Source organism: Macrobrachium nipponense, chromosome 40 (genome assembly GCF_015104395.2).
Source record: "Macrobrachium nipponense isolate FS-2020 chromosome 40, ASM1510439v2, whole genome shotgun sequence".
NCBI lineage: Eukaryota > Metazoa > Arthropoda > Malacostraca > Decapoda > Palaemonidae > Macrobrachium > Macrobrachium nipponense.
In genome coordinates, this window is record NC_061101.1 from 57,622,908 (window position 1) to 57,637,511 (window position 14,604).

At 36.0% G+C, this 14,604-nt stretch overlaps 2 protein-coding genes across 3 annotated transcripts in view; both read left to right on the forward strand.

The window, feature by feature from the left end:
- The window catches only part of LOC135212175 (uncharacterized), a 10,092-nt gene extending 461 nt beyond the window's left edge, over positions 1–9,631 (forward strand). The window contains exons 2-4 of one of the 2 annotated variants that reach the window (XM_064245612.1): positions 2,690–2,892; positions 3,205–3,292; positions 5,029–6,498. In XM_064245612.1, the coding sequence (XP_064101682.1) occupies positions 2,726–2,892; positions 3,205–3,292; positions 5,029–5,634 (861 nt within the window). In that variant the 5' untranslated portion in view covers positions 2,690–2,725 and the 3' untranslated portion in view covers positions 5,635–6,498. Of the gene's footprint in view, positions 1–2,689; positions 2,893–3,204; positions 3,293–5,028; positions 6,499–8,264 lie in introns of those variants that run through there. The other variant, XM_064245611.1, reaches the window with a different exon arrangement.
- Positions 9,632–10,871: 1,240 nt separating this feature from the next.
- LOC135212249 (uncharacterized) lies at positions 10,872–13,752 on the forward strand. Its single transcript, XM_064245692.1, has one exon. It carries the CDS (start codon positions 12,847–12,849, stop codon positions 13,750–13,752), a length of 906 nt encoding a protein of 301 aa, XP_064101762.1. The 5' UTR covers positions 10,872–12,846.
- Positions 13,753–14,604: the final 852 nt, after the last annotated feature.

Consider the following 14,604-nt stretch of genomic DNA (forward strand, 5'->3'; position numbering starts at 1 on the left):
TAGATATGTGTTTGTGTGTGTGTATATATATATATATATATATATATATATATATATATATATATATATATATATATATATATATATATATATATATATATATAGTATATATATATATATATATATATATATATATATATATATATATATATATATATATATATATATATATATATATATATATATATATATATATATATGTATTCAATTAGAACAGCCCAGACTTCAAATGCACTGTTTATCCATCTGAGTGAAAAATCTCATTGTATTAATTGGAGTGATACCTCGGTAATTGCTAGATCTAATGATTATGTTTCAAGAAATTTACTGGAATCGGCAATTATACAAATCACTAATAAAAACAACCTAAATCTTAGTCTGGGAATGTACCATTTGGACCCATATATTTGTAAGATGTTTATGAAGGACCTCAAAATAAATGAACAACTAATAAATTAGTCCCGCATGTATATAGTTAATTCTTCTCTCTCTCTCTCTCTCTCTCTCTCTCTCTCTCTCTCTCTCTCTCTCTGCGTTCGATATTTTCTCTCCCTCTTTCTCTTGCTCGATATATATATATATATATATATATATATATATATATATATATATATATATATATATATATATATTTATATTTTCTTTCGTCTTTTCATTAATAATAATTTTTGTTGGGAAAATTTGTGTGAAAATTGATGATATTAAATTGTATATGCTCCCGTGTTGTTTTCAAAATGTACTGTTTTTCTGGAAGAATCACTTGTTTACCGCGGGTATCCTTCAAGGTGTGGCTAGCCTATGACTCCTCCTCCTCTCTGTAGAGTGAAAATCGCCCTTATGGCTAATTTGGTAGTGTCAATTTGTATATTAAGCCTTCTTTTGACTATGGTGTTCTTTGTAAAATCAGTATGCCTCAGTAAAGGGTCCGAATAGGACCGAAAGTACTCGGCCAACTCGTTCTTTCATTTTTTTCCTTCGTGGCAAAAAAAAACCTTTATTTACATATATATATATATAATATATATATATATATATATCTATATATATATATATATATATATATATATATATATACATATATAATATATATATATAGAGAGAGAGAGAGAGAGAGAGAGAGAGAGGTATATACAGTTGGTAACTATTTGGCACACTCATATATGCATGCCCGTGAACTATTTTAACGCAATTTCTACCATTAGATTGTGCAGGATGTCCAAAGACTAAGTAATGACACGAATCTAACTATGAGTTAGCAATGTTAATGGTCATATTATTACCAACGGGCATCGAATTGCGACTGAGATTGATACTACTGAGGTGAATAATCGTTCATTTCGTTGCAACGTCTAATTTCTGGAGTCTTAGAAATCGCACAATTACGAAAGATGTTGTCGAACTTGACCATACTGTTTTTCCCTTGTGACGGCCAACTTATCATTATGGGTGTTGTAGGTGGGTTGAATTCAAATTTGCTCAGACCTCCACATTTTAGATCATTTATGTGCAAGTCCTTGACTCATGATAATAACTATGATAATAATCAATAGACCAGACATGACGCTGATTGACAAAATCAAGAAGAAAGTATCACTCATTGATGCCGTAATGCCATGGGACACCAGAGTAGATGAGAAAGAAAGAGGAAAATTTGATAAATATCAAGACCTGAAAATAAAAATGAGAAGTATATGAGATATGCTAGAGGAAATTGTACATGTAATCATAGGAACATTAGGCACAATCCGAAGATCCCTGAAAAGGAACCTGGAAAAACTAGATGCCTAACTCCAGGACACATGCAGAAGAGTGTCTTACTGGAAACAACGCACATAGTGAGTAATGTGATGGACTCATAAAGAGGTAACATGCAACCCGGAACCCTACACTTTAAAAACCACCCAGTGGAATAATAATAATAATAATAATAATAATAATAATAATAATAATAATAATTAATTATTAATTAATTATTATTATTATTATTATTATTATATTATTATTATTATTATATTATTATTATTATTATTATTATTATTATTATTATTATAATAATAATACATTTTGTTTCAGCTCAAGGCCATATACATGGCATATACAAAGTAGACAATACAATACACACAATCTGGGTACATGAGATCTGATAAAAAATGATAACTGGCAATGTCCACACAGTTACTGAAGAAGCAGAAAAAAAGAGTATTCATAATAATGGTAATGACAGTAATTACATTGAGAATAATAGTAAATAATATTTACTATTATTCTCAATACAATTAGTGTCATTACCATTATATGAATACTCTTTTTTTCTGCTTCTTCAGTAACGGTGTGGACATTACCAGTTATCATTTTTCTTTTTTATCATATCTCATGTATATATATATATATATATATATATATTGAAAATTAATTTCTAGCTAGGGATCTTAGGTGGTTACAGAAGTCAGGTCCAGATGGCTAAAACTGCGAAAATTTATAATGGCAAAAATCACAATAATAACGCACACACACACACACACAATACTAATGATAACAATAAACGTAGAATAATATTATTAATAATAATAATAATAATAATAATAATAATAATAATAATAGATTCTGCAGATGACACTTTATAACTGCAAAAGTAGAGAAAAAATCATTAATGGAACAGACTTATTATCCAATCTTTTCCACAATTCAGATCTTCTTGCCTCTCTGCTTGACTGATTGAACTGATATGGGATCAAACGACGAGGAGTGGATCAGGGAGGCCTCTGATTTTGAGAAGCTCTACGAGCTGAGTCACAAGAGGAGAAGTTTCTTGTTGGTTTATCAGCTGAGTCTGAGTAGTACTCAGCCTCTGCAGGAAGGACACGTAAAAAAGGCCCTAATACACCTACACAGGTATTTGTTGCCTATTTCTTTTAACTGACAGTTTGTTAGAGCTCAGTAAGGCCCGTTCACACGGTTGAGCTTTGCTCGACGAACTTAGTTCGATGTGACGTCAGAAGCGGAGAAACAACGGCTTTCCCGCTGTTTTCCACTTCTGGAGAAACAAAGTTCGTCGAGCAAAGCTCGACCGCGTCGACGGCGCCTGGCCTTAGTGTAAAAACTGTTTGTCAAGATGCGTCATGTTTAAAAAAAGAAATGTCATTCCCATACATGATCTATTTGCTTAATACGAGAGAAAAATTTTTGCCTTTACCACATTCACAGAAAGTGCCCAGCTCTCCGTGTATGCTACGGTGAACGGAATGGGCAAACTTGGCTCCGATACATGAAGAAAGAGGAGCTAGATTTTCAGGTGAGGAAGATATATGCTTTAGAGTTTGTTCATTCTGATTTAATCAAAATTGTTCATTATCAGCTGTAAAGACATGGAAGCTACCTTAAATTGGGCCGGATATTACACTATTTAATCAAGTACACAATTGAATAATAAAGAAAAAGTAATTGGTCTTGTCATGATTAAAGTAAGAAATCAGGAAAACTACATGAAAATTAAATTTTCTCATGGTATTTTGTGAATATCATAACTGGCAATTAAATGTTAGCAGGTGTTAGCCCTCACGCAGTTTGAACTTCAATCAATATACTTTGAACTACAAGCTCACAGCATTATTCACCATGGTCGGCTTCACTGAAAATGCATTTTGACGTAATATTAAGGATGATATAACTGGAATTTCAATGAAATGGCTTTCTATGAACGTATGCAATAAGGCTACAGTGGTAGAAGCATGCATGGTGCTGACTTTCGAGTTAGCTAAGACATTTTCTGCTGTGACATGCACAGTAATGCTATGGGCTTACTGCTCAAGACATACTGAGCTGGTTGCAAGTTCATTTTGCTGCTTGTTATATTATTGCAAAAATATTAATTTTCACTTCTTGCAAGATGCATCTACTTCACAAAATTGTGGAAACTTGAAAGTATTTGACATTACTTGATGTTAGCATAGAGTGTAAAGGCTTACTTAATACTGCTAAAATAGCTTGGTGTTGGTAAAAGGCTTTCAGTGCCTACTAGGTTATATTAATGCCATATACTACGCTGATTTTTTTAACATTAGCTGACCAACCCAGCACTGCTAGAGAAAACTGAATGACAGTGGGTCATTTACTTTAGAAAGGAAGTATCACCTGGTGTGATTTTGATTAACATGTTTATTTAAAGCAATGCATTCTAGAAAGAATTATCAATCACAGGAAAGAATAGCATTTTCATTGATAGTGCATCTACTTTACATGACAAAAGAATTCAAAGGAGATACAGGAAAATTTTTCTGAGTCACACTACTCGTCCTGACACTGAGCGAGTCACATGCCAGTCCGTCACCGCTGCACATCCCCATTCTCACTAGTTTGCACGGTCAATACGAAAGTGTATGAACCTATGTTTCTGACACTTCATGTTTCACACAATCCAAGATGTTATCACATGGATGGGTCTTTGCTGGGACCTGCAGTAAATAAGGAACAGGTTTGAAACCTACGTGAAAACCTTTCTGTCTCTCTCTTCAGGCAGGAAATGAAAGAAGAGTTATAGAAAAGCGGTTACATCACTCAGTTCACACTTTCTCATAATCTTCTTAATTGCTGGTTGGAGGAATATTTTATCCATGATAGCTGAGTCCCAAACTCCTGTTTCTTTGTTTAATCAAAGCTGATTCTACCATCTGGGTTTTAAACAGACAATTACTGGTATAAATTATACATGACAAATTCCAGTTTATTCTGTCATTATGGACATTTATGTGGCTAAATATAGCTGAGCTTGGCATGAATTTTAATGAGCAATTTGTACGATATAATGTTATCTTTTTATTAATTGTTGATTAATTACTACATGTGCATTCAAGGAATCGTTCTCAGTGACATTTTAACGTTCACGACAGCACTTGATAGAAATGCTCTTCTTTACAGTGTTTTATTTAAAACAATCCCTTCTTCTTTATGGAATTGTTACGTACAAGTTAACGCCTGATGGAAGTTTTCTTAAGACTGGTTATTGAACTGAACATAATGTTCTTTGCATAGCTTGTGAAAGACGCTAGACCTGAGGACATGAGAGATTTGCTGCAGACCAATCAGTACAATTCAGCAGAAGGACCTTTGTGGTGCGCCCGATTGTTATCAGAACTTCCTCACATCTCTCACGTGTTCATAGGAATACACCACGGCATCGCTGATGGGTTTGTCAGTGTGAATGTCTGTGGAGGTTTCATCAGGATCCTCAATGACGTCATAGATAACAAATCCGTTTGTGACAAGGAACAAATCGGGCATTTTGTTCCTGATTCGGAAACTGAAAAACAAGTATCTGCCAAGATGTCTGCCATTCAAAACAACCTAACTCTAAAGCAGGATCTCATTTCAAGAGTAGAGGACAAAGGCATTGGAATGCCTCTGCTTTTGAAAGTTGAACCTCCTCCTGAAGGAGAAGACAAGACATGCAACATAACGCACGTCCTGGATAAAGCTACAACAAAACAGTTTATTGACAAATACAGGGCTGAAGGAGTTTCATTTCATTCAGGTTTTGCAGCCCTTGCCAATGTCGCCTCTGTATCTTTCTTGGCGGAGAACCAATACATCGAAGATGTTTATCGGATGTGTAATGGCCACCTCATCAACTTGAGATGATACTGGCCAGCTAAACGTTCTGATCCTCTGGGGTGCCATATCGTTTCTACGCTGAATTTGTGGGTAGAGGTACCCAAAGATTTCCCTGTGAAGTTTTGGGACTTTGCTCGTACTCTCCACCAAAAACTTCACAATCACATCAAGAAGGAATATATTTTCCTGCGAGAAGCTTACATGAAATTAACCAATGACAAAGGTCCCGAATATGATGATACATACCACTCCTCCAACACAATGCAAATCGATTGTACTTTTTCTAATTTAAGAGACATGGCCCATTTCTTTGAAGACACTGGACTAAATGTTAAGCCCAATTTTATAGGGTGGCATGCCTCACCACATCATACAGACATTCAAGAGTTATCTTACATGTTCCACACATTTAGGGGTCGTCTCATAGTGAGTTTACTGTACAACACTAAATATGTCAGCAAATCCTTAACTCAAAAGTACTGTGACCAGATATTCAGCATGATGGAAAATGTTATGAATGTCACGTTTTCTTAGATCGTTCTAAAAGCATCTAGAAATGGATGTGTATTAATGAAATGTTTAACTTTTTCAAGAGTTTTGCTCTGTCTGAAGTTTTAGCATGAGTGATCACAATCCAAACGTAATCTTTCAGTTATTGCTCGAACATCATCACTGACGCATCTGGAGCCAAAATTTTAATATCATTCTGACAATTACCTTAATTTGCTTATGCATCAAGTGAGAAGCTGAGCAAAGAAAAGGGGAAAGTCGCCTTGGGAGAATGAAATCAAATAGATGAATTCAAGGGTTTTTCGTGATTCCCTTATTATTGGACCATACGTGAAATCTGTGTGCAAATCACATGCACAAACACACACACACACACATATATATATACATATATATATATATATATATATAATATATATATATATATATATATATATATATATATATATATATATATATATATATATTGTAATGATCTGCTTGTTCCCTCCTTGGAAAAGTATTCTAGCACTCTTAAAAATGCCTGACTGGAGGGACGAGAGTTTAATACAAACGAAAAATCTGGCAGAAGGCCAATATTACTGAAAACGAGGAATTTACATAAACTCTTGACTAGTTTTAAATGAACTATCTTTACATTAAGTTACCGGTAGGTCCAGGAATGCATGAGGTGGTTGAATGTCGATCCACCGGAAACACGTGGCTGGATAATGAACCAGACATGGAGATCAGAATTTTGTGCAAACAGGTTATTTCAATGAAAGCCTTATTCCAATGGGTTCCCAATGTCTCCCACAATCAGGCACGGTGTTTGTCTGCAAAGAGATTGCATTTTAGCATCAGTACTAAGCCGAGGAACACGTGGGAAATATTACACACTACTTACTCATAGCATAAAATATTACAACCCACTCAAGGGGCATGAAACAACTGGGAGCTTGTACAGAAAGGACCATTATGTTGCTTGAATTAACTAGGGGGGATATTTACTAGCATCACAAAGGAATTAATCACGGCATTTAACCAAAATTGAGGAGTGAGAAGCTGAGCAAAGAAAAGGGGAAAGTCGCCTTGGGAGAATGAAATTAAATAGAGACAAGAGGCAAAATCGATTCACTGACTGCACTAAATTTAAATCTCACAGTACCTGGAAATCGTGGGTTTGGTAGTCTTCTCATCTGCTGATATTTCTGTGCACTATGGAGGTACAAGAACACTTGTGAGATCCCCCAGAGGAGCCAGGGGAGCAAAAGTGGTGAAGTGGAGTCTGCAGGGTGGAGAAAGTTCTGAGAGTCTCTGAGAGCTGCTGCAGCCCCGTTTTTTTATAATCTCAGCCTGGATAGGCCACTCCCTCATTCAGGACACCTGCTGAGATCAAATCCAGAGCAGCCAATGGGAGCAAAGAGGGGTTTAGAGAGAATGGAGGCTTCCAGTTCACAAGGACAACTTGCATATATGCAAGAATGAATTAATCTGTTTATATAGACATCTTATTTTCCTTGGTTCTGGCTATATATATATATATATATATATATATATATATATATATATATATATATATATATATATATATATATATATATATATATATATTATATATATATTATATATATATATATAATATATATTCAAATGTATTGCACGAAGGCAAATGTAAAGTGTTTTTGTTACAATATGACCAAAAGTTTTGTCCTTCAGTGGACCTCTTAGAGCGTTTATTAAGGACAGAGAAAATGTTTTCAATGTATGTAGCCAAGAAAAACTTAGTCTTCAGCATATGAAATACCGTTGCCAGAAACTAGCAGTTTGAAATTAAAACATTCAACAGTAAAATAATAGAATAAAACAAGAATAGTACTTGAAGGGATAAAAACATCAAATGAGGTTGTGTCCATTTGAAGCAGCACAATACTAAGTACATATTAACAAACATAATTAGTATATGTTAGATAATTGATAAAGTTATTCAATATGTACTGGCGTTTCATGAAATGTGAAATAAAAGTATCTAATTTATACGAATCAGGCGAAAAAATGTTTTTCTTTGATGTGAGCAATGCAATACTTTTCTTCCCATTGTTTCATTTAAAACCAATCCAGTTTGCTTGAGACTAGTGACGGAACTGAGCTTGACGTTCTTTGCATAGGTTGTGAAAGACGCTGGACCTGAGGACATGAGAGATTTGCTGCAGACCTATCAGTACAATTCAGAAGAAGGACCTTTGTGGTGTGCGCGACTGTTATCAGGAGAAATGGATGATCCCTTAGCCTTAGATAAAGAACTTCCCTACAATTTTCACGTGTTCATAGGAGTCCACCACGGCATCACTGATGGGTTTGCCAGTATGAAAGTCTTTGGAGGTTTCATCAGGATCCTCAATGACGTCATAGATAACAAATCCGTTTGTGACAAGGAGCAGATCGGGTATTTTGTTCCTGATTCGGAAACTGAAAAACGAGTATCCGCCAAGATATCTGCCATTCAAAATGATCCAACTCTAAAGCAGGATCTCATTTCAAGAGCAGAGGACAAAGGCATTGGAATGCCTCTGCTTTTGAAAGTTGAACCTCCTCCTGAAGGAGAAGACAAGACATGCAACATAACGCACGTCCTGGACAAAGCTACAACAAAAAGGTTTATTGACAAATGCAGGGCTGAAGGAGTTTCCTTTCATTCAGGTTTTGTAGCCCTTACTAATGTCGCCACTGTATCTTTCTTGGTGGAGAACCAATACATCAAAGATGTTTATCGGATGTGTAATGGCCACCTCATCAACTTGAGACGATACTGGCCAGCTGAACGTTCCGATTCTCTGGGTGTCATATCTTCCTCCGCTGAATTTGTGGGTAGAGGTACCCAAAGATTTCCCTGTGAAGTTTTGGGACTTTGCTCGTACTCTCCACCGAGATCTTCACCATCACGTCAAGAAGGAATATATTTTCCTGCGAGAAGCTTACATGAAATTAACCAGTGACAAAGGTCCTGATTATGATGATACATACCACTCCTCCACCCCAATGCAAGTCGACTGTACTTTTTCTAATTTAGGAGACGTGACCCATTTCTTTGAAGACACTGGACTTGGTGTTAAGCCTTATTTTATAGGGCGGCATGCCTCACTACATCACACAGACATTCGAGAGTTATCTTACATGTTCCACACATTTAGGGGTCGTCTCATAGTGAGTTTACTGTACAACACTAAATATGTCACCAAATCCTTAACTCAAAAGCACTGTGACCAGATATTCAGCATAATGGAAAATGTTATGAATGGCACGTTTTCTTAGATCGTTCTAAAAGCATCTGGAAATTGATGTGTATTAATGAAATGTTTAACTTTTCCAAGATTTTTGCACTGTCTGAAGTTTTAGCATGAATGATCACAATCCAAACGTAGTCTTTGAGATATTGCTCGAACTCCATCACTGAACGCATCTGGAGCAAAAATTTTAATGACATTCTGACATTTACTTTAATTTACTTCTGCATCAAGTATACTATATGATTCAAGGCTTTTATTATTCCCTTCTTATTGGACCATATGTGAAATCAATGTGCGCAAATCACACGCGCACACACACATATATATATCTATACATTGTAATGATCTGCGTGTTCCCTCCTTGGAAATGTATTCTAGCCCTCTTAAAAATGGCCTTAATAGGAGGGACAAGAGTTAATACAAACAAAAAATTTATGGCAGAAAGCAATGAGGAATTTACAATATCTCTTGACTTTAGTCTTAAATGAACTATCTTTACATTAAGTTACCGGTAAGTCCAGAAATTCATGAGGTGGTTAATTGTCGGTCCACCGGAAACACGTGGATGGGTAATGAACCAGACAAAGAGATCAGAATTTTGTACAAACGGTGGGTTATTTCAATGAAAGCCTTATTCCAAAGTGTTCCCAATTTCTCCCACAATCAGGCACGGTGTTTGTCTGCAAAGAGATTGCATTTTAGCATCAGTACTAAGCCGAGGAACACGTGGGAAACATTACATACTACTAACTCATAGCATAAAATATTACAACCCACTCAAGGGACATGAAACGACTGGGAGCTTATACTGAAAGGACCATTATGTTGCTTGAATCAACTAGGGGGGATGTTTAATAGCATCACAAGGGAATTAATCACAGCAATGAACCAAAATTGGGGAGTGAGACGCTGAGCAAAGAAGAGGGGAAAGTCGCCTTGGGAGAATGAAATTAAATAGAGACAAGAGGCAAAATCGATTCACTGACTGCACTAAATTTACATCTCACAGTACCTGGAAATCGTGGGTTTGGTTTGGTAGTCTTCTCATCTGCTGATATTTCTGCGCATATGGAGGTATAAGAACACTTGTGGGATCCCCCAGAGGAGGCAGGGGAGCAAAAGGGGTGAAGTGGAGTCTGCAGGGCTGGGGAAAGTTCTAAGAGTCTCTTGAGAGCTGCTGCAGTCCTGTTCTTTTATAATCTCGGCCTGAATAGGCCACTCCATCATTCAGGACACCTGCTGAGATCAAATCCAGAGCAGCCAATGGGAGCAAAGAGGGGTTTAGAGAGAATGAAGGCTTCCAGTTCACAGGGGCAACTTGCACATAGGCAAGAATGAATTAATCTGGTTATATAGACGTCTTATTTTCCTTGGTTCTGGCTATAATCTGAACAATATATATATATATATATATATATATATATATATATATATATATGTATATATATATATATATATATATATATATATATATATATATTCAAATGTATTCCACATAGGCAAATGTAAAGTGTTTTTGTTACAATATGACCAAAAGTTTTGTCCTTCAGTGGACCTGTTCTTGGAGTGTTTATTAAGGACAGAGAAAATGTTTTCAATGTATGTAGCCAAGAAAAACTTAGTCTTGAACATATGAAATACCGTTGCCAGAAACTAGCAGTTTGAAATGAAAACAGTCAACTGTAAAATAATAGAATAAAACAAGAATAGTTGTTGAAGGTATGAAAAATACCAAAATATCAAATGAGGTAATGTGTCCAGTTGAAGCAGCACAATACTAAGTACATATTAACAAACATAATTAGTATATGTTAGTTAATTGATAAAGTTATTCAATATGTACTGGCGTTTCATGAAATGTGAAATAAAAGGATCTAATTTATATGAATCAGGCGAAAAAAAAAATTTTATTTGCTGTGAGCAAGGAAATCTGTCTTTATCAAATTTCTTTCAACAAAACCTGTGCTCTTAAATAAAATCTTTGGCCAGAGCCAGTCAATTGGTAAATTACACATGCTACTGTGAATGCATAAAGCATTGCCTGTATTATTTGTTGTTATATTATATTTATAATTTAAAATAACCTTTTGGAGTGCCTTCCAAGATTGTCCCATAAAAAAACTACTATACCTGCTTGTCTAAATATGTAAAAGGCAATTACTGTCTATCTGTCCGTTATGCACGACCAGACTATGGAAGCTAGTGCTACCAAATTTTTACCATAGACTCCCCTCCCCACCAGGAGGGTTTTAGCCAAAATCCGAAATTTGAGGGCCGTTTCTAAGGGAACCTTAACCCTTCTTTTTCATATCCCCCCATTTTTTATGACTTTCGGAGTTGACAGCAAACTCTTCGAATTTTTCATAGCTAATTTGGTATGACAGGATCCCAAGTGATTATTTATTCTGAAAGCGATTGCATAAGCCACCCCATAGGGGTTGTCATTATGGACTGCATGCCCCTTTTTATCCCGAGCAATGCCGGGTACAGCAGCTAGCATCTTATAAATGACTCCATCATTGCTTTCCGGACTATTACGAATAAAAGTTTTACCAATGGTGCCAGGATATGATAAAGTTGCACTAAAACCAAGCAACTACAGGGGTAGACTATAGGCTCTAATGTGGTATGGTATGAGAAAGATATAAAATCCACTTTTCTGTTTTTCTCCTTAAATGAGTAAAATGTTTTTCTTGCTAACGTTAGACTATAGTCAGTATCTTCTAATTTAAAGTTATTTTTAATACCAACTTGGTATATAAATTCTAATTCCTCATTGATAAATTCTCGACTGCAGGTATTAAGAGGTCTAAGAAAAAATGATCTTGATCTGAGAGATTTACATCTACCTTGTAAGAGGAGTAATAACATATTTTTGGGTCCAAGATTAACGGTATCATATATATAATTTATTTTTAATGTTGTGGATTCTTATAGCTGCCTCATCAGGCTGTTTTTACTCAAGTTTGACAAAAAACATATTCCGCATACGGAGGATTGGATTTCCTTCACAAGAATGCGCAGTGTGTCTGGAGTTTGATATCTGGTTATACAAGTTTTCTCAGTCACACAGATGAAGGCTAATGTGTCCTCTTGTTAACTAACTTGATATAAATACATGAATGATTGGGAAAATGTAGTTATGATAAAGTTATATTTTCCTTTTACTCGGTATAAAATTTAAGGGGCAATTTGTTCAGTAAAAAGCCATATATTTTTTTATTATTAATTGTTGATTAATAGCTGTATGTGTATTCAAGATCTTTGTGTACTGCTGCTGTGTTTTTGGTTTGTGTTGGATTGAATCTTTCTCAGTGACATTTTAACGTTCACAGCAGCACTTGTTACAAATGCTTTTCTTCCCATTGTTTCATTTAAAACCAATCCAGTTTGCTTGAGACTAGTGACGGAACTGAGCTTGACGTTCTTTGCATAGGTTGTGAAAGACGCTGGACCTGAGGACATGAGAGATTTGCTGCAGACCTATCAGTACAATTCAGAAGAAGGACCTTTGTGGTGTGCGCGACTGTTATCAGGAGAAATGGATGATCCCTTAGCCTTAGATAAAGAACTTCCCTACAATTCTCACGTGTTCATAGGAATGCACCACGGCATCACTGATGGGTTTACCATGATGAAAGTCTGTGAAGGTTTCATCAGGATCCTCAATGACGTCATAGATAACAAATCCGTTTGTGACAAGGAACAGATCGGGTATTTTGTTCCTGATTCGGAAACAGAAAAACTAGTGTCTGCCAAGATGTCTGCCATTCAAAACGATCCAACTCTAAAGCAGGATCTCATTTCAAGAGCAGAGGATAAAGGCATTGGAATGCCTCTGCTTTTGAAAGTTGAACCTCCTCCTGAAGGAGAAGACAAGACATGCAACATAACGCACGTCCTGGACAAAGCTACAACAAAAAGGTTTATTGACAAATGCAGGGCTGAAGGAGTTTCCTTTCATTCAGGTTTTGCAGCCCTTGCCAATGTCGCCATTGTATCTTTCTTGGCGGAGAACCAATACATCAAAGATGTTTATCGGATGTGTAATGGCCACCTCATCAACTTGAGACGATACTGGCCAGCTGAATGTTCCGATTCTCTGGGGTGTCATATCCTTCCTCCGCTGAATTTGTGGGTAGAGGTACCCAAAGATTTCCCTGTGAAGTTTTGGGACTTTGCTCGTACTCTCCACCGAGATCTTCACCATCACGTCAAGAAGGAATATATTTTCCTGCTAGAAGCTTACATGAAATTAACCAGTGACAAAGGTCCAGATTATGATGATTCATACAATTCCTCTACCCCAATGCAAATCGATTGTACTTTTTCTAATTTAGGAGCACGTGACACCCCAATATTTCTTTGAAGACACTGGACTAAATGTTAAGCCTTATTTTATAGGGAGGCATATCTCCTTACACTACACAGACATTCAAAATTTCTCATACTTTTTCCACACATTTAGGGGTCGTCTCATAGTGAGTTTACTACACAACACTAAATATGTCACTAAATCCTTAACTCAAAAGCACTGCGATCAGATATTCAGCATGATGGAAAATGTTATGAGTGGCACATTTTCTTAGATCGCTCTAAAAGAATCTGAAAATTTATGTGTATTAATTAAAGGTTAACCATTCCAAGATATTTGCACTGTCTAAAGTTTTAGCAGGAGTGATCACAACCCAAACGTAATGGAGTTATTGGTCGAACTCCATCACTGAACGCATCTGGAGCCAAATGTCCTTTTGTCATTTACCTTATCTTGCTTCCGCATAAATATACTAAATGAAACAAGGCTTTTCTGTGATTTACTTCTATTAGACCACACGTGAAATTTCTAACCGAAAATCACACAGACAAAGTCCTTAACATAAGAGGAATATACAAATGGTATACATAAGGAAAATAATAATGCACATAAACACAGTAACAAGCATAAATTTATAAGTATAGTCGTTGCTGTACGGAAGGGAAAGATGTCGGGATCTAAAGGAAATGCATAGATAGTGACTTAAATGGAAAATGCTGTCCGACTAACATGGACAATTAGTACAACAGCAAAGAGTGGTTGCGACTAAAGATATTACGGGCTGCTCTGTGAGCAAGAGCCCGTGGTGACACAAGGTCAGCTTAATCAAAAACAACAACAACGACTAAAGATACGGATTCATTAGTTTGAAATGGAACTTTCCTTCTTTGTTGTTAACAGAAATTT

Bases quoted from the DNA above. Each gene is read 5' to 3' on its own strand.
- LOC135212249 (XM_064245692.1), top strand. From the start codon at position 12,847: ATGAGAGATTTGCTGCAGACCTATCAGTACAATTCAGAAGAAGGACCT.